This window comes from Danaus plexippus, chromosome Z, assembly GCF_018135715.1.
Source record: "Danaus plexippus chromosome Z, MEX_DaPlex, whole genome shotgun sequence".
Classification (NCBI taxonomy): Eukaryota; Metazoa; Arthropoda; class Insecta; order Lepidoptera; family Nymphalidae; genus Danaus; species Danaus plexippus.
In genome coordinates, this window is record NC_083559.1 from 11,845,821 (window position 1) to 11,864,564 (window position 18,744).

The following is an 18,744-nucleotide window of genomic DNA, read 5'->3' on the forward strand; positions in this document are numbered from 1 at the left end:
TTATCTTTTAATTTGTTTAAAATTGTTATTTATATTCGTTCTTTAATACTTTTAAAATTATATTTTTTCTTAACTTGCTAAATTTTCGTTTTTTTTACAGTTTGATTCTAAATATTCCAAAAAAAAAAAAAAACATCTATATAAATATAATACGAGAAAAACAGAAAAGAAATATGGATTCCATGACTATACTTCTTAAAAATGAACTAGTTGTTTTATTCTCGTACTGGGTAATATTTTCCAAACCTAAAGATAAGTCCAGTTTCTATGTAGTATAATTATAGTATTACAAATACAAAAGTTATAATAAAATTCAACATATCTTTTGGTTACAGTAGCTTTGTAAAATACTTATTAATATCTATTTTTTATGTACTCTATACAAACTAGACACATCACAGATAAAACAATTGTACTGTACTATACAATTGACATTAGTAATGTTAGACAGCCACAGCCTACAGTAAATTATATATTGTACAATTTCAGTTGTGTTTCTTACAAAAGTAAGACAAAGTTAACTGTATTATTCAATAATTTCGTAAAACCGCAATATAGTGTTCGAAAACTAGAACATTTTCTTTGCAGTCTGTGTCTCTAATCGGACACGATGTTTTAGTTTTGATGTAGAAGTGATAAATAATGCCTATTTGTTTTACAGCATAATAGCACGTTTTCTTACCATATTTGTTTTGTCTACGTATGCATTGTGGAATTTAACTTGTTATTTTATTTAACGCATAGCTGAGGCGAATAGTTTTGTGGTTGTTAATATTTTTATACGGGCGTTAACATCCGGAAGAGTTGTATGTTTTTCGCACGCCCACTCCTTCCTTCATTGATGTAGTGTTTGTTGTGATGTTTGATACCAAATAATTGATAGATCCGTTCAGATACGAATATGTCCCTACAAAAAAGTGTCAAAAGTGTCGGAGGTGACCAGGATAATACTTCGATATGTTCTTCAGTGACTACGCAACCCGATAGACATGGCTTTTTTGGCGGAGCCCAATATAGTCCAGAACCGTAAGTTGTATTTTTTATTTGAAACAAATCAATATATCAAATAACGATAATAAACATTGTTACTGTGCTTAATATTTGTAAATACTTAGGTAGCATTTACCAACTCCTACAGATTTGTTTCCTATTTTACATTTTTTGCAATTGTTATCAAAAATAAGAATCTTTTGTAAATAGTCAATCTCAGAAAAATCAGAGTAATAACTTAGAAAGTACCAAAGGCCATAAATATATTTTATATATTAGAGTAGTTATTAACTCATTTGAATGTTTAAACTAACCTATTTTCTTTATACTTTTATCATCTTTTGTCATAAAAACAACAAATTTATTCTACTGCATTGCGAAATCTTTATCAAATTATAACTCGAATAAAAACAAACTTTGTATAACTGAGTATTAAAATCAATTTATGTTATACATTTATAAGTGAAACCAAAAAAGTAATGCAAATAACTGTTTTATTTAAATAGCACAACTGATATTTTAATTTGAAAGTATATTACTTTTAAACTTTCCTTACTTTCACATAATTATTCAAATGACGCTAGAGTTATCAGAATTCTCAAAAAACAAAAAAAGAGTTCATTCTGGCAGTGAGAAAACATTCTCCTAAATAATTAGAATGTGAGCAATTATACAGTTTCGTACCATATCTAATTACTGGCAATTTGAAGGTTACTCACACACCTACTTTGAGTTCTACAGCACTAATAGTATGTGGACTGGCCTTAGATAGAGACTAATTGATGTTGTTGGCCTAGTTCTGGTTGCGGACAAGTTAAGTAATTTTTAAACATTTAATTTTTCATGATGTTGTATAACAAATGTCATATCCAATCATTTGTGATAACAACTGTAACTTACAAAAAGTTTTTAATTTCATAAATTTCTTTACTGTTTACATGAATTATAAAAAAAAGCCATTTTTATATTCTAATTTTATAGTTAAAACCATTGTAAGTAAAACACTTAAATGAATATATCAAACCTTATTAGTATGCAGTGATTTAATAGAATTATTATGTGTTTGTTTACCTTTTTTATGTCACTTTGTTATTTAACATATTTTTCTATTTCAATATTAGCTTCACAACTATGATGTCATTGTTGAACATCATTGCTTATTATCAATAATTCCTAGGGCTTCAGGAATGTGTTACTCAGTGTTTTCGATATGTGATTATAATTATATATTTATATACAGTGTAAATATATATAGTAGGTATATAGAAAATTAACTCAAAAAATAAATACAGTTTACAATATGAACAAGATTTTGTTAGAACGAAACATGTAAAATGATATGGAGTTTAAAAGAGCAGATGTTACTTTAATCAATGTTGTCCAATTTAGTTCATGATCACTCTAATTTAATTGTCTTTGATGCTGTTAGTCTTTTATGATTTTTAAATCGTTCCCCTCCATAATTTTTTATAATTTTCCATTGAGAACCGTATATGTATTTAGAAATTATTTCTTGTCTATTAATTTGTGATACACATAAACATCTTAAAATGCAGTTCTTTGAGATTTGGTGCTAATTGTGCTAAAAAGTCTGGCTAGCAATCATATCTATGCTTATTAATGCGGTAACAATCCACAGATTAGTAGTGTGAATAATTAAACATTATTTTGTTACTTTTTCCAGATAATAAACAGAATAGAAAGTTGCCCACTATATATCAAAAATGTTCTTATCTCTTTAGAGATGTATGATACAAAAAGTATGTCTTATTGCTACAACCACTTATACCTAACCTAACAAAAAGTTTATTATAGTCAAAGTCAAAACATGGACATGACACACTCACACACACACACACAAATTCTTTTATGTGTTTGTATGTGTGATGTAAATTATAAGCACCTCAAGCAATAACAACTCGGATAATAAATGCTGTAGTCGAAGTGTTTTTATGCAAAAATAAATAACATGCTATTGTGAACTTTTGCGACTTGTGATGTTTTATTTTAAATAGCACAAAATTTCATTCAACAGCAATTATAATGTAATTAGGGAAATGTATGCATTTAACCAATAAAAAATCCCACAATATTGAAGGAACTGCAAACAAGGCTAGGTTTCACAACTTCCCCTTTTTGCAACAATTGAACATTTTATGAAATTAAAATGTACGTATTTCATTGACCTTGGTCGAATATTTCATGTAATTTTTAAGTGCAATGCGTTTTTATAATCTGCATGATTTTGCTTATTGTCTATTGAATATAACTAAAATTATTCTGGATAGGAACTAAAAATGACTAAGTTTATTATAGAAAAATTTCCAATAGCATATAGTGATTATTTTAGTACTGTTTGTATTCATGATTGTTATTTGTAAGTCAGTTTGTTTTTCTCATACCGAATGAGTGAAAGCTTTGTTTTGCAATTCTTATTGTGTGTGTTTTGTTATTTTGATACAACAAGATTATAATGACAATGTTTTACATAATTAGATAAAAGGTATTAGATATGTTATAACTAATGAGTTCATACAAAAGTACAGTTATGTAATTCTAATAATTCCATTTATAAAAGAATAATAATAATTTTGTTTAAATTGACTCTAAAAACTATATGAGCTGGGCGCTGTTTCGATCATCATTGTAATTTCTAGATATTTGATCATTTTGTTCGTTAAAAAAAATATTATGATTTATTCACCAAAAGCTAGGAAACTCTGAAATACAAAAAAAATATATATTTAAAATATTTATGGTAACTGAACTTTTTTCTATATATTTCGTTAGAATCTTTATCCTTTATTCGTGATTTCATATTCAGCCAGATTTTACGTCAAACCTATATTGCCATCATTTGATTAAAACAGATTTTCGGTCCAACGTGTTCAGTTTGTGAAATGTAAGGGATTTCTTAATTAAGCAAAAAATATTATGTTGGCAACACCGCGAGTTATTAACCGATGTAATGACTTTTTCCACCGTGGGAATCCATTGAGTATGAGCAATATTAAAAGCTCTCATACGTCCAATTAATTAAATAATAATAATTATAGTTTCAACCATCTACGTCGCTATATGAAATTATTTGTGTAGTTTCACTAATTAATTTTAAACGGAGACGATCGTTTTACATTTACTTACACATATGTTTTTATTCACGACAAATTTGCCGTTTTTTTTACCCAGTTCTCTCAGCATAGGAATTATATTATCGAATTTAATTGAGACGTAATAATAATTTTCTTATTATTTATTATATTATGAATAGGTTTTACTGCTAATTATTAATTGACTAGATAGATCATAATTATATATTTTTTATGTATTGAGACACACTTGAAAGTCGAAATATATATATTTATATATATATCTTCATTAAATACTCGTCAAATGATTTCAACATTCATTACTCACTAGAGTAATCGTATTTATTCAACTGTTTTTGTATTTCCACTTACAGTCGTTATTAATCATACTATAGTACAAATTTTATTAATAAATCCATCAGAGCGACTTTGTATCATAAAATATTATTTTAATATAAATTCCGATATAATTTCCTTGAATATTGCAACATGAATCACAGGTATGAGAATCGATTAGTGAGATATGATAACAGTTACACATTGGACGCGGCTCGTGATAACTGTTCAAGTCTGCTGATGTGATGTCCGCTTTATTCTTGTAAAATTGTTGAATGTATGAAGAGATTTAAGGATAATCATTCCTTTGAGAATTTCCACAGCGAACCTAATCGGAATATAGCTCTGTAACCTGGAAAGGCGATAAATTTAGCTTTCGTTTATAGGTCACATGTATAGCTCCGTGGCACGTTGATGCATATTTTGCATAGGAATATCAGTTTCATAAGTAAATTTAAATATTTTGAACATTATTTTATGTAAAGAAATAAGATTGGCGATATCTGAATTTAACGCGAACAGATATAAGTGATAAGCCTATATTCATAATATTTTTAGGTTGAATCTATTATAGATTGAATTGAATTCGTGTTTGGTTTTGTGTTTCTCCTAATATATAATTTTTTTCCACAAATATCTTCTGTTTGTTTTTTTTTTTTTAGTAGAAAGTCCAAATTGATATGATTTTTAAAATAGATTTTTATTAAAATGAAAGAGGTATTCAAGTTGAATCATCTTTAAAGATATAAGTTGGTACATATATACACATATCCCTTTACTCAACACTTGCTCATGCTTATGTTTTTCAATTGCTTCATTAAAAGAAATCTATCAAATCAAAAAGCAAATTAAATACCAACATTAGTTGTGGTGTTACATAATAAAATGGTTTTTTCCTAAATCATATTTAATTGCTCGAAATTTAAGAATAATTACTTACTTTGGTAAGGCATTATATATACATTAAATTATAAAATTATTTGTAACTGTATAATGAATTAAAATAAAAACGTTTTAAATATTTTTTTTAGATTATTACAACTATCTGTACTTCGATATTTATATCATAATGCATGTTTTTAATTATGTATTTAATATAATTCACAGGAAAAGGACTTTATCACCGAGCACAATATTGAAACGAGAACAAAAGTGGTTACGAATGCTGAATAACTGGGAGGCGTTTATGAGCAAAAATTATAAAAAGGTCCGCGAGAGGTGTCGGAAAGGTGAATATTATATTATAATTTCACTTGGAAAGGGAAATTCTTTATTCGCTCCCGTCACGTCAGCTTTCTAATGACGTCACTACTAAGCCTTCAGACGTGAACTGACCACCAATTCGTAAAACAGTGACAGAATGGTTTGATAACCACGGTATTGCATTTTGAACTAAGGCAATAGACAGTCATTTTTAACAATTACTTTGCGGTTCAGATCAATAAGACATTACCTTTACACCAGATGTATAACGTGATAGTACAAATTTATAATTCTTTTATTCAAAATATATTTTAGAACCCATACAATGATTACCTCACAGCCACCAACCAATATTCATACCCATAGAATTTTTTTTTACTTTTTTTTTTAACATTGCTTCGTATTAAAATTCCTTACGACCGGTTATTTTGCATAATTTATGGATAATTAAATGTTTCGTCTACAAAAATACATTCGGAGACAATAAATCTTCTTACTATTTATCACGTGATATGTGTATGATTTCATGCAGGTATCCCGGCGTCCGTTCGACCGAAGGCCTGGTTGTATCTCTGTGGTGGTCAGCTCCTGCTGGAGAAACATCCGGACGAGTATGAGGAGCTGTTGAAAGCGCCCGGGGATCCTAAATGTATGGAAGATATACGCAAGGATCTGCACAGACAGTTCCCGTACCACGAGATGTTCATTAGGGAGGAGGGGCTCGGGTGAGTTCGTGTCCTATATCCTGCTCGATTACATAGCTGGGCGATTATTATTATTATTTTTGTATTAATATACTGCTTAGTATAATTTATTTTTACACATTTCTTTGCTACTTCCTTTCAATCATAATCTTATCACGAGGATTATATGAAAAGTTACTATATAGTAAGTCCTAGCAGAAACTACGACAGTTTGATTAATATTTAATAGAAAAAAAATTATGAAGAGTTATAATTAATATTATTAATAAAGTTTTAAAATTCCTTCATATCAGGCAACAAGAGCTCTTCTGTGTTCTCAAAGCTTACTCGGTGCTGAACCCTAAAGTTGGTTACTTCCAAGCCCAGGCTCCGGTAGCTGCTTTCCTTCTCATGCACATGCCGGCCGTCCAGGCATTCTGGTGTCTCGTCAGCATCAGCGACAAATACCTCAGCGGATATTATAACCCCGGCCTGGAGGTGAGTTGGAATAAAGAGAGTCCAATTTAATACCATCTCTCTAATTCTTTAAAGACCTTTCGTTTGAACGTTGTAAGGTGCTAATTTCAGCTCAACTAATACGACTTTGTTCCGCTCCAGCAGTGTCTACCAGATGGATCCTATTTTATAAATACGTTTTATTTTACTAAATAATTTTTGGCGGTCTGATATCAGCACTTCCTCTTCCGGTGAAGCTCTTATATACAATTACCATTGTTGATAATGATTGTCCTCACAAAGAGTTCTATGTGTCACATGTATTGCAGGTGCTGCAGCGCGATGGTGATATTCTTCACGCTTTACTCCGCCGCACAGCGCCCGCCGTCCACCGTCATCTGGTGAAGCACCGCGTGGAACCTGTCCTGTACGCCACAGAGTGGTTCCTGTGCGCCCTCACAAGGACACTACCCTGGGACAGCCTCCTCAGGGTCTGGGATTGCTTCCTATGCGAGGGAGTCAAGGTGACCAAACAAATCTTTTATCGGTATCTCGATGAAAATGTAGCACTACATATATCGGGATACTGCCTTATATTTTACATTCCTAGCAAGTATATCTGTTTTTTTTTTTAATTATAATCTAGCTTACGTCTAACTGCTTAATTAGTATGATAATACATAAAGAAATATTACATTCCAGGTGCTATTCAAGGCCGCGCTGGTGATTCTAGCGGGAGCGCTAGGTCCGGCCAAGGTCCGTAAGCGAGCCGCCGGGCTCTGCGAGACCCTCGAGGAGCTGAGACATCCACCGCCCGCGATACTCGGCGAGGACTACCTCATGTACCACATGCAGAGACTCGGACTCACAGAGGAAGACTTTGAGTTCGAACATCAACGACAAACAGCCAAGAGAAGAGCCATGGCCAATAGAAGGTCTGTACATATTTGTTTATTTAACATACATAGCTTGCAAATTTAATGGCGTCTTTGAAACTACCTTGAACGTATGTATTTAAGGAGGTTCAGGTTCAGGGTTAGATGACACTAATTGGGAAGAATACGTATTAATGATCATTTTATTGCTACATATTGGTGAAACTGCTGTTTGAATTACTCTTCCGGTGACGCTGTAAAAGTCTCAGGGCTAACAGCAATACACATTACGAAAGAAAAAAAATTTGGTTGAAATTTTATATGGGACAAAAGTGTTGATATCAATAGAATATGTGATGTATAGTTATTTAAAAGAAATAAATAACACTCCTCTTTTAAAACACTTTAACTTATTTTTTTTAAATTTAATTATTAAAAAAAGTCCCGAACACAACGTCATAATTACATTAGCTACCCAAACAATATAACTTTATGGTGTTTAATGTTTGATTGTAAACAATATTATTTTTGTTTAGAATCATTCTCATAGAAAATATATAATTTTCAATAATTAAAAAAAAAAAAACATTTGAAATCAATTTTTATAACTTGTAATAATGTTTTCCTAACAATATAAATAATATGTAAACACTATGCTCTTCCATTTCAGTGGCAGCTGATTCAGCGAGTGTTCCTACAAGCGTTATTCCAAGGATAACGCTAGGGACATCTTCCATACACTATAAGCGCGAGTGCACAAACTGATTTAAAATATATAATAAAATATTATGAAGAACAGTAACGAACATTATAATAGTGAAGTGATACGAACACTGCCATCTGTATGGCTGTAAACGAACTATGATATAGATAGATAATTATAGTAGTACTAAACGAATTTTGATACCTAAATGTTATACACAACGAAAGGCTGGTTTGATGTCAAAAATAATGTAGGAATGTGACGGTGTGAGTTAGGAGAAATGCATCATTTTAAATATTGTATACACCGATGGCTGACCTGCGATCGCTGGCTTTATTATTAAGCCTTAAGCCTGTGTATAGGAGTGTAGTGTGATAGCAACGGAGAGCAAATATATAGAGAGACAATAAATATTGTTATAGCATGTTTGTATTGAATGTTGTCTTTTCGGTGATTACGTTGGTTCAATTTTGTAGTTACCAATCGCAATGTTGAGTATAAATTATAACTGCCTATATAATGTTAGGAGATGTGCCGGATAGGACATACATATTCAATAAGATTGACGAATATGGAATATATTTCCATGGTAATAAAAAAAAAAATGTCAAGCGGAAATATGTGTTTGTTTTTAAAATACCACGTGAGTATTTGATTATTTATTTTTTTATACTTTAGATATACTTTGACTACTTACTCGAATTCCAGTCTTTTTTTTTTTTTTATTAATTTCTGCTTTTTCCTTCATATATATTTTAATTATATCGTTAAATAAAAGTCGCCCTGATAGGATAAGATGTGCTTAAAATATATGTTTGGTACACAAACATCCAACAGTATTTTAGAACTATGATATCGGTTGATAAAAATACATTTATTTAAAATATTTTTAATGTAAATAAATAATGTTTTATTTTTTTCTTTTAATAAATTATTGTGATAAGACGAGTAACATATCTCTGTATTGTAACGGTTGAAAACATTTTGTATTCGGATAGTACAATTAGCATAGTGATTGATTCATACAGTTTTTTATATTGTTATAAATTTTTATATTCAAATATCACATTAATATATTGTATCTAGATACAAGACATTGGCCTTCTGTTGATAAATTAATAGCTAATATATTTTTGTGACTCACAGCAGTTTGGATTTCTTATGCTAGGATACTTGAGATGACAGTTTATATAAAATAATCATTACGGTTACAATAAGCACATTCCGATTGTATTTTTATTGGGTGGGACCATTTTATAAATGTTTCATTGACAGACCTGTAATAGTTTATCAGCGACTGCCCAATAGGTCAATACAATGCACTATACAAGTAGAGGCACAAAACATGCAATAATATATACCTATTGTTATTTGATTAATGAATTTTACTTCGAAGATAAAATCGGTAAATAATAATTTAGGTAACTCACATTCCCCTGCATGATACATGTTTCGAAGTCAACGATGATTATTGTGTCTACAAATATTTATAAATGTTCATGAAGCTGTTGAAATTAAATATAACTGGTTATATATAGTATCTAACTTAACGTTTTGTATTAATTTTTTTTTTATTCTCCCGATTAAGAGATATATGTCTACACAAAAATGTGTTCACATTCACAGATATATAAAACACCCTGTATACACACTGTTTCTAGCTTTAAGAGCACTTACTTCGAATGTAGGCTATGATTTAGCTGTTAAATATAAACGCATCGCGTATAATGGTGCATAATATTTTTATTATAATATTATTGAAATTTTTTCGATTATAATTTAGTGAGACATATGGGAATAGATGCACGTTTACTTTGGAATAAATAGCGGTCACTTTATTTCATATATTGTTCTTGTACATGCAATAGTAATAATTGATTTTTCTCTTGTTGCAATATATAGATATATAATGTTATGTATAAAAATGCTTATTTAGTAAATTTATTTTCAAAATGTCGTGTTGTTTGGAGTGTTGTGTGTTTTTGATTAGGTTTTTATTTAATGTTACGTATTTGCTAGACTAGTTTTATATTAGCTGGTGATACATGGTGTTGTGATAAACTCAACTGTTCTTTTATGTTTTTCCTGATTTGATACGTATATTGAATATGGGAATAGATATTCTTAGAACCTTTACGAATATATGTAAGAAATATTGGTATCGTAACATTTTCCTTATTTAATTGAACACCATGTTTCACCAGGAATTGTTTTCTTTTGTATTAGTAAATATTTATCTTAAATTTAGAACTTCTAAAATTTGTATATGATGGAATACTAGTTTTATTATTATTTTTTAATAATTTAAATAACGTATAATTGCTGTCTACGCGACGACTTAATAAATGTAAGCGACCAAATCACGAGATCACACAGATGTTATTCCATAAGCACCACATTCCGTATTTTCAGACTGTTTATTTTTTTCTTCATAATGTACCTAAATCAGAATAGATCTTAACAGTATTTTTGTACTTCTCTGATTTCAATGTAACGCAATATTCGTGTTGTAAATAAATAAAATGCCAAGTGGATATACTGTTGTTTTTCTTTTTTACTTTTAAAGTATCCTTTCCTTTAAAAGATAAAATTTTAATATAAATAATAACCCAGTTTGAGACTTCATTTAAACTGATATATTTCTAAATAACGTAAACCCGGTCTGAACAAATGAAACTACTAAATAAATTATAAACGTTCCGTATTTATTTAAGTTGTATAAGTACTTATAGTTTAATAAACACTATTTATAAATGTACATAAATAAGTTTTATTTAAATCAAAATTCAAAACTGCATCCATTATTAAACGAGAGAACAAACGTAACAGCTCGTATGTAAAGCGTATGTACTTGTCGGTTTCCGTTATCACATTATACTGTAATGGAAACAGTGTAGCGAGACGGCTATTTACAAGATATGTCGGAAACAATTACGTCGCACCTCAAATATGTTATTGTAGGGATTTTAAATATTTAGATTTCTTCTTCAACATGGTTTTAACGTCTGCTACTATTTCTTGGATGCCGTCCTTTAGCTTCTGTTTGACGGGACATTGGTATTTATCGTTTATGTCTAGCTTTGTCATCTGTTCTTCTAGCGAGTTGTTGTAGTCGAAGCTCGGCCAGTTGTCGAAGATTTCCTCGAGGAAGGAGACTATGTCCTGGACGTCGTCGTTGAGGACGCTCAGCATCTGATTCGTCAGTATCTGATCCGGCGATTGATTTGTTTTTCTCTTTGATTTCTTCTTGTTGTTTTGAGCGGTCACCTCGTTACAGACGCCCAGGAGGAACGTTATCACACCGACGAACTAAAATATAACACGTTTTGGTATGGTTATTATAAATATCATTTTATGTTTAAATATAAATATTAAACTATTTCTTAGAGATATTATATATATATATATATATGGATCAAGTAATTTTCTTTTCTATATCAAAATTATTGAAGTATTCATAAATGAGTAACTGAATATTTTATACTTTGTTATGGATGAAGGTGAAGAAATGATAGTATACATAACTTTAACAGAGATGTAACACTATGTAGGGACGTTTAACTTTGAAAATTACTATGACGATAATTAATAATAATACAAATGCACTTAAAAAGTAATCAGAGGTGAACAATGTATCTTTATTTCTTAAAGTATTGAACATTGATGTTTGAATTTATTATATGTAGCAGCTATCGCATTATAAGCCATTGTTCTCCGACTGTTACTTGTTCTGTTATTATAAAGCATTATATTATTAGGTGTTTTTACCTCCAGATAGTTGGAGAAGAACTCCAAGGTGTCCCTCTGGGCCCACAGGTCGGTGTGTACCGCGGCCGCGAGGTGTTCCCTGGAGGCGGCAAGCAGTGGACGGAGGGCGGTGCCTCGGTCACGACTCGCGAGCCCGTCACCCGCACACACCGAGCGGACCACACTCACCATGAGGACGTACAGCTCCCGGTACGGTACTGGAGAGTTCACGAACGCTGACGGACAATTAAAAAGTAATTAAGTTTTATAAATAAAACCTCCTTCAATAGTATATAATTTAAATCACAATTCAAAAATTCTCTTGCACAAATACGTATTAAAAGACAGAAATAATCTTTCAAAATCATTTCAGTTAAACATCTATATATATCACTTTTAATTTTTTATATATTTATATACGTACATATAATATGTATAGTCCATTTCAATAGAATTTAACAATCTTATAAACAAACGTGATCAGCTGATATTGACAGAGACTCGTCTATGCCCCTGGTGATGTGAAAGATACTTTAATCTTAATTGTTATATTAAAGTATTTAATGTGTTTAGAAATGCAGAATGAGTGGTCACAAATAGCAGATTTTTGCTTCCCAGTAGCACTAAAATGGCGCACTCTAACTAATGATTGGTCGCCAGCATTACTAAAAATCTTATCTCAATGCCTTCCGACTGACTCTCCCAGATCAGAGTAATTTAGTAAGAAGGGGAAAAGAAACGAAAAAACTTGCTGACTGTGGGGAGGCAGTTGGAACTGCCAAGTATTTGCTGGTGGGATGTAAGGTACTCTTGGAAAGCGGTCAATACTCGCGTCGTCACAAAAGGGTTTACTATTTAGCGGTATCTATATTTAGTTCCGCCTGGTAAATACCAGAAAAAAAATATGCAATTTTACTGCTCAGTTTTAGCTCATTTGCATCACAGCCTGTTGAATAAACTATAGAGTTTGGTATAATCAGATCTTTTTAATATTTGTGAGTTGGTTAAAGATCAAATAATAATGATTATAAATATCTTTATAACAAAAGAAAGTCGCGTTAGTTACGAGTACACTATTTATAGCTCAAGAACGGGTTTACGGGATATACTGAATATTGGTGGAGAGATAGCTTAGAATCAGAAAAAGGACATAAGATACTTTTCATGCGATCGAAAATAATATAAAATAAAAAATCTTGTTATTTACTGCCTTTAAGGAGGAACAGAGTTCGACCGGTCAGCTAAACGTTTCTAATTTTGAAAGTAACGCAGACGAAGTCTCGGACAAAAACTAGTTAATTATATATTTATCACGTAAAACACTCACTTTCCAAAGACAAATAGACTTTGACGAGTAAAACATGATCGTGTCAATTTGACAGACGCAATAAATTTTCGTGTTCAAAATAATTTTATAAAATAAACATATACACACAGTTTTTTGATCATGAAAAAATTGTTAAAAACATTGGTGGGTTCATTGAGATGTAATTATTATCAGGACTGACATTCAAGTGTACGTAAGAATGGAGCAATCGTGGTCAATCGCTTTGTTTACAAGATTGCCAAATTCTATTGAAATGAACTATATATATATATATATTAATTATCGCTATATATATAATGTTTTTTGATAGTTCACCTATAATTCTCGACGGGAACGGCGCCGACAAGCACAGTCTCTGTTTCCCGCTGTACTTCTCCTTACATTTCTCCATTGCGCTACTGAACGCCTCTATACACGTTTGCATTTCATCGAGCTGCACTTTTTTCTCATCAAGGCTTCTATTGTCAGCGCACTCGATACACAGTGCTGTTGACGGATTAAAATTGTAATATTAAAATATTAATTTAATATAAATTAATGTCTGTCCCTAAGTAGAAAACTACTTGGCCAACAAAAAAAAAAAAAAACTGTGGAATATTTAAAAATAGAATTTTATTTTAGTTCGTTACAAATTTCGCATTATGCTGAGATATTATAATATTTCGTTGTGACATACCTATACAGGACACTATCCCGTCCTTGAGTCTCAAGTAAGCGACGTCGTGGTCGAAGCTTCTCTCCTTCATTCCGGGGTCATTGTACTGCGGCTGTTCCCAGCTGACTATGGCGTTGAGATCTCGATTGTCGCTGTAAAATTACAATTTAAAAGACTGCTTTATCTTTCATACGAAATAATAATAGTTAATTTATATAAAAAAAAGTAGCTGAGAAAATATCATGCCCAAATCACATAGCAGTGACGTTACTTATTGTCGCCTAAGGTAATAAAATAGATTTTATATATAACACAGGCGCAAGTTGCACTAAATGTCTCTCGAGGGTATATTTAATAACGGAACGTGGACTCGTTTGAAAGAATTTGCTAGAGGCTCGCTTGTTAAATGAGATTTAGAAAATGTTTCAGAACTAATCTAACGAGATAAATAGTTGATGCGGGTGACCGAAAAGAGCGAGCTTCTATTATTTACACTTTGAAAAAAAAAAAAAATGTCATCGCATACAACTTGTAAAAATATGAACAATCTGCAAACATTGATAACAATTAAACTAATTTAAACATGTATGATATTAGCTTCACATCGCTGTTGCTAAGAACATAGCTGCTGTCTGCACGCGTGTTTATAAACGTTAATAGCGTTTAAGCTTATTAACATATATACTGTTATATATTTACATCGCTATTGCCAAGCATATGCTTTTATATTATATATGCAGGTGTACATACGTGAGTGGGTCTGGGAGGGGATGCGGTGCATGCATGGGCGCGGTGGGTCCAGCCAGTAGAGGCAGCAGCGCCCTCTCCCGCCCGGCGAGAGAACACCACGCGCAAGCCTCCAGACGAGCGCCCCACTCGCGGAGCTCCAGCAACTTCTCGAACGTTCCATACTTATATGCGTACGTCAAGTGTTCCATGCACTGGAATATTGAAAAAAAAACTGTTTAAATTATCTGAACATTTTCATACATGATCTAAAAACATCAAAAGAGGAAGAAATAAGAAAATAAATAATTATGTCTTCTTCCAGAACCAAGTCGGTTGACTATAGTTAAAGAGCTCTCGTATCATATTAAGCTGGTTGTATGATGTAATAGATTAATAACTCACGTCTTTTCCATGGTGTTTATGGAATGCGTGCGTGTCAGCCAGCAGACGGAGAGCCCTGGTGTGTGCGAGGCCGGGGGCGAGTCGCGCCGCGTGGATCCAGCCCAACGACAACAGCTGGACATGCTTCGCTTCCAGGCGGCGGTAAACAGAATCCGCCGCGGGGCCGTTACCTACAAACATACATTAAATACCCCCAATCAGAATCATATGTAATAAGAAAATTAAAATTATATACATTTCCATTGCCTATATAGAATTTACGTTTATTACAAATATACATATGTTGTCTCATCTCTAAGATTGGAGGATTTTTAAAAGAATTTATTTGAAGACAGCTGATTTTATGGGAATTAGAGCACTAAGATCAACTTACAGAAAAAAGATTCCACTGATTAAAAATTTATTATTAGATTAATGTTAACTTAATTGTGAATATAAAAAAAATATTCTTGAAAATCAAATATTAATTGAGGAATTGTGTTGCATTAGTGTATAATAATTTAATTATTGTAATAATATTACCTAAAACATGATACAGGGTGATTAAAAGTAATTTAGCGTGGAAATTGGATGGTGAGTTATGCAAGACGAGCTCCAACAAACTGAGAGCCTCTAATATGGGAGTCGCACTCTGTTGCTTGACGGCTGAAACAAAAGTCAAATATATAAAAAGTGCTTATAAGTTAGTTAAAGAATAAATATATTTTTACATACCAGCATAGAAATAGAAATGTGCAGCCAACGTTCCATAGCCGTCAGCAGCGCAGAATTCAGTCAATGTAGCAGTTATAAGTTTTTTGTTAGCACACCTTAAGTACTGGTAGCGCAGTAGCGAAGCTATGTTGAGGTAATCCTCGCCGGTACGAACCGGCGATGTCAGCTGCCACGCGCAGAGACAGGATATGTGACGTTGTATGTCATCCGGCTGGAAATTTTAAGACATTAACAAAAATATCTAATAAGGATAGAACACAAAAGAGTTTATATATTAATGGTACCAATTTTAAAAAAAAAATTTACAATATCAAGTATTGAGTTTGCAAAGACCTGTTCTATAAGAAATGCCTATGTATATATTTTTCTAGAGCAAGAATTGAAAAGTGTCTTTATACAACACTGTCATTTCATATGTTTTTCTGGTGTAACTAATCCAGAAAATAGCTACATCAGAATAAAACATTAGTTTAAGTATTATTTATTTTTAGTTACTCTTTAAATAACACTATATTCAATAGAGAATATAAATGGATACAACGCAATGAATGCGGGAGAGTGTTCTGCACTTGAGGACTCATTATTTATAAAAAAGGAGTTTATATAAGAGATTTGTTTATGCAAATATAAAATATCTATCATGTGTACTTACTGACTCTGGTTCACTGTTCTCATCAAAACCTAGACACGTCAAAAAGTCTCTGCAATGTTCTTCCCTTTCTTTCTGAGGTATGATTGCTAAGTATGGTTTTAGATCGGGTACAGCACAGGGTTTATTGGCGAAAACCCTTAAATATTGAATACATAACGCTACACCACTGCCGAGTAGGGTAGTTGGATCCCCGTGTACTGATAACCTCTTCCATAGTTCTAATCTTGCTAAATACGGCCCTCTGAGCGTCCTGCCAGATGTCATACTCTCAACCAGTTGACAAATAAACTCGTGACATTTCTCAGCTGTGTCATCCACTGAGTTATCATTGTCAGAATCGGTATTATCCATCAATTTAAAGACTGAGTCTAAGTAAGGCAGGTAATAGTCCCAACGATCTTGATTATCAAAGAGTAGCTCTTTGCATACTAAGTTTAACCGTCTCCAGTCACTGAGTTTCTTTAGATATGGTATACTAGCTTGTGCAGTTGATCCAGGTACAAGCTGAGAGTACAATGGCCCTTCAATAAATCTAAGGATGTCAGTCCACTTTTCCTGTAGTTCAAGTATCATGACATACAAGCGAGCTTCTTGTTCGGCTTCCATTTTGTTCTCAGATATAAAATTGTCAACCATTCTTTGAGCTAGAGTCAGAAGGATCCCCTTTTTTGTGGGATCATCAGTAGTTTTCGCCTATATTTGAAATTGGTTTGTAGTATTTGGGACCAAACTTAAAATGTCATTGTTAATATAAGAAAGAAACGTTCTCACCTGTAGAAGAATGCTCATGACGGCCCAGAAGTAGTATGGATTTTTAGGCGCAAATTTATACAAGGCCATGGCTACCCTCTGTTGGGATCGAAAGTCTCCCACCCTCACATAAGACATAAACAAATGAGAATATAACTCCTCACTTGTGGGTTCCACTTTAACTGCAGCTTCGTATAAGGCACAAACTTTGTGAACTATATAAATAATTAGAAATAATTTGAGTGAATTATTGTTTTAAATATTATTGGCATGTGAATAATGCATTGTGAACCCTTTTTAAACTACTACAAGTATATACTAATGTTGAAAATATGTATAAGTTTCCAAAAAAAAAAACAATAGTATTATTTTTAATAATCTGGGTCCATTGAGTTAATACTGGGAAAAATCTCAATTAATAAATAATATGCTTATTAAATTTTTAAGAAATTTAGAACAGACACTGTATTAAAAATTACTCACATTGTTGAGATTCCCGATAGGAAATAGTCATTGCTTGTAGAGTAGTATCATCACAAGGCTTTTCTTGGGCTAGGGTTTCCAGAACGGATTGGGCTTCCACTCCTTTACCTAACCTAAATAAAGCTAAAGCTTTCAGCGCTCGAGCCGCTTGTAGACTAGGACTTTTCTTAAGAACTTTTTCCGCTTCTTGAAATGCCTTTTTATTGTTTCCATTATCCAACCAGTCTGTAAGAAAATCCAAAAGAAGTATGCAAGACACCAAATAAAAAAATAAAATATGCAGAGGTTATTAATACAGTTTACCATAAATCGGACGTAATCTACGCTCCACAATACCACCGTCATGCGTGTTCTGAGGCCGTACCGCCATTTTTCATTTATAAAAATATTTTTTTCGAGAAATATACGGTCCTTCCAGTCGTTACAGAATTTTTTCTCAGCAGTCAGCACGTTTGTTTTGAGATTGTCTATGGTTGCCGATAGCAAATTGTCACTCAGGATTTATCACTACGACATTGCAATAACAGTGTTACCCAGTAAAAGGACTTAAGAAAAATTTAATTTTATTAAAATTTGTTCATGCTGTTTCATATAAAATATATTTTATAATAATTTAGTTATATAAGAAAAAAAACTGTAAAGTCAGTTTTCATCACCATGAAAACCTTAATTAAAAAATTAATTGAATAGAATTTAATGCTTATATCAAAATTTATAATAACTCATCCCAATAATGATTTAGGGGTTGGTGCTAACAATTAAAATTTTGAATTTCGTTATTCAACGCCATGCGAAGCGAGCGTGTAACGGTCAATAAATAATAAAATCAGAAGTATTGCAAAAGATTATATCACCAATTGATAAGATAAGCAATTATAAAAAAAAGTGTTTATGAGTTCCAATATGCGAGGACAATATTTTAGTATAGATATTAAAGTTTTCAGTTTTCC

General features: G+C 32.0%; 2 protein-coding genes across 3 annotated transcripts; one reads left to right on the forward strand and one right to left on the reverse strand.

Annotated features, from left to right (window-relative positions):
• Positions 1–448: 448 nt before the first annotated feature.
• On the forward strand, positions 449–10,871 carry LOC116777587 (TBC1 domain family member whacked). 2 transcript variants are annotated; one of them, XM_061526321.1, is made up of 7 exons: positions 449–1,026; positions 5,523–5,644; positions 6,151–6,343; positions 6,616–6,799; positions 7,096–7,281; positions 7,460–7,692; positions 8,303–10,871. In XM_061526321.1, exons 1-7 carry the CDS (start codon positions 902–904, stop codon positions 8,310–8,312), a joined length of 1,053 nt encoding a protein of 350 aa, XP_061382305.1. In that variant the 5' UTR covers positions 449–901; the 3' UTR covers positions 8,313–10,871. The 2 variants fall into 2 exon arrangements, with proteins under 2 accessions (XP_061382305.1, XP_032527111.1); XM_032671220.2 differs by having other exon boundaries at positions 450–1,026; positions 7,087–7,281.
• Positions 10,872–11,019: 148 nt separating this feature from the next.
• Positions 11,020–18,282, reverse strand: LOC116777636 (phagocyte signaling-impaired protein). The gene is made up of 12 exons (XM_032671299.2): positions 18,098–18,282; positions 17,795–18,019; positions 17,333–17,526; positions 16,562–17,254; positions 15,910–16,120; positions 15,718–15,840; positions 15,196–15,365; positions 14,815–15,005; positions 14,086–14,216; positions 13,725–13,895; positions 12,104–12,318; positions 11,020–11,644 (listed from the first exon to the last, which is right to left on the reverse strand). The coding sequence occupies exons 1-12, from the start codon at positions 18,162–18,164 to the stop codon at positions 11,288–11,290; spliced, it is 2,748 nt and encodes a 915-aa protein (XP_032527190.2). The 5' UTR covers positions 18,165–18,282; the 3' UTR covers positions 11,020–11,287.
• Between the last annotated feature and the right edge of the window lie 462 nt (positions 18,283–18,744).

What these genes read in the sequence shown, in the direction of transcription:
- LOC116777587 (XM_032671220.2), top strand. Translation starts at nt 902, where the DNA reads ATGTCCCTACAAAAAAGTGTCAAAAGTGTCGGAGGTGACCAGGATAAT. An exon ending in CCGCGAGAGGTGTCGGAAAG is followed by an intron (nt 5,645 to 6,150) that starts GTGAATATTATA and finishes GATTTCATGCAG; the next exon opens with GTATCCCGGCGTCCGTTCGA. An exon ending in ATTATAACCCCGGCCTGGAG is followed by an intron (nt 6,800 to 7,086) that starts GTGAGTTGGAAT and finishes CATGTATTGCAG; the next exon opens with GTGCTGCAGCGCGATGGTGA.
- LOC116777636 (XM_032671299.2), bottom strand. Translation starts at nt 18,164, where the DNA reads ATGGCGGTACGGCCTCAGAACACGCATGACGGTGGTATTGTGGAGCGT. An exon ending in TAGATTACGTCCGATTTATG is followed by an intron (nt 18,020 to 18,097) that starts GTAAACTGTATT and finishes ATTTTCTTACAG; the next exon opens with ACTGGTTGGATAATGGAAAC. An exon ending in AGAACAGTGAACCAGAGTCA is followed by an intron (nt 16,121 to 16,561) that starts GTAAGTACACAT and finishes TAAAATTTCCAG; the next exon opens with CCGGATGACATACAACGTCA.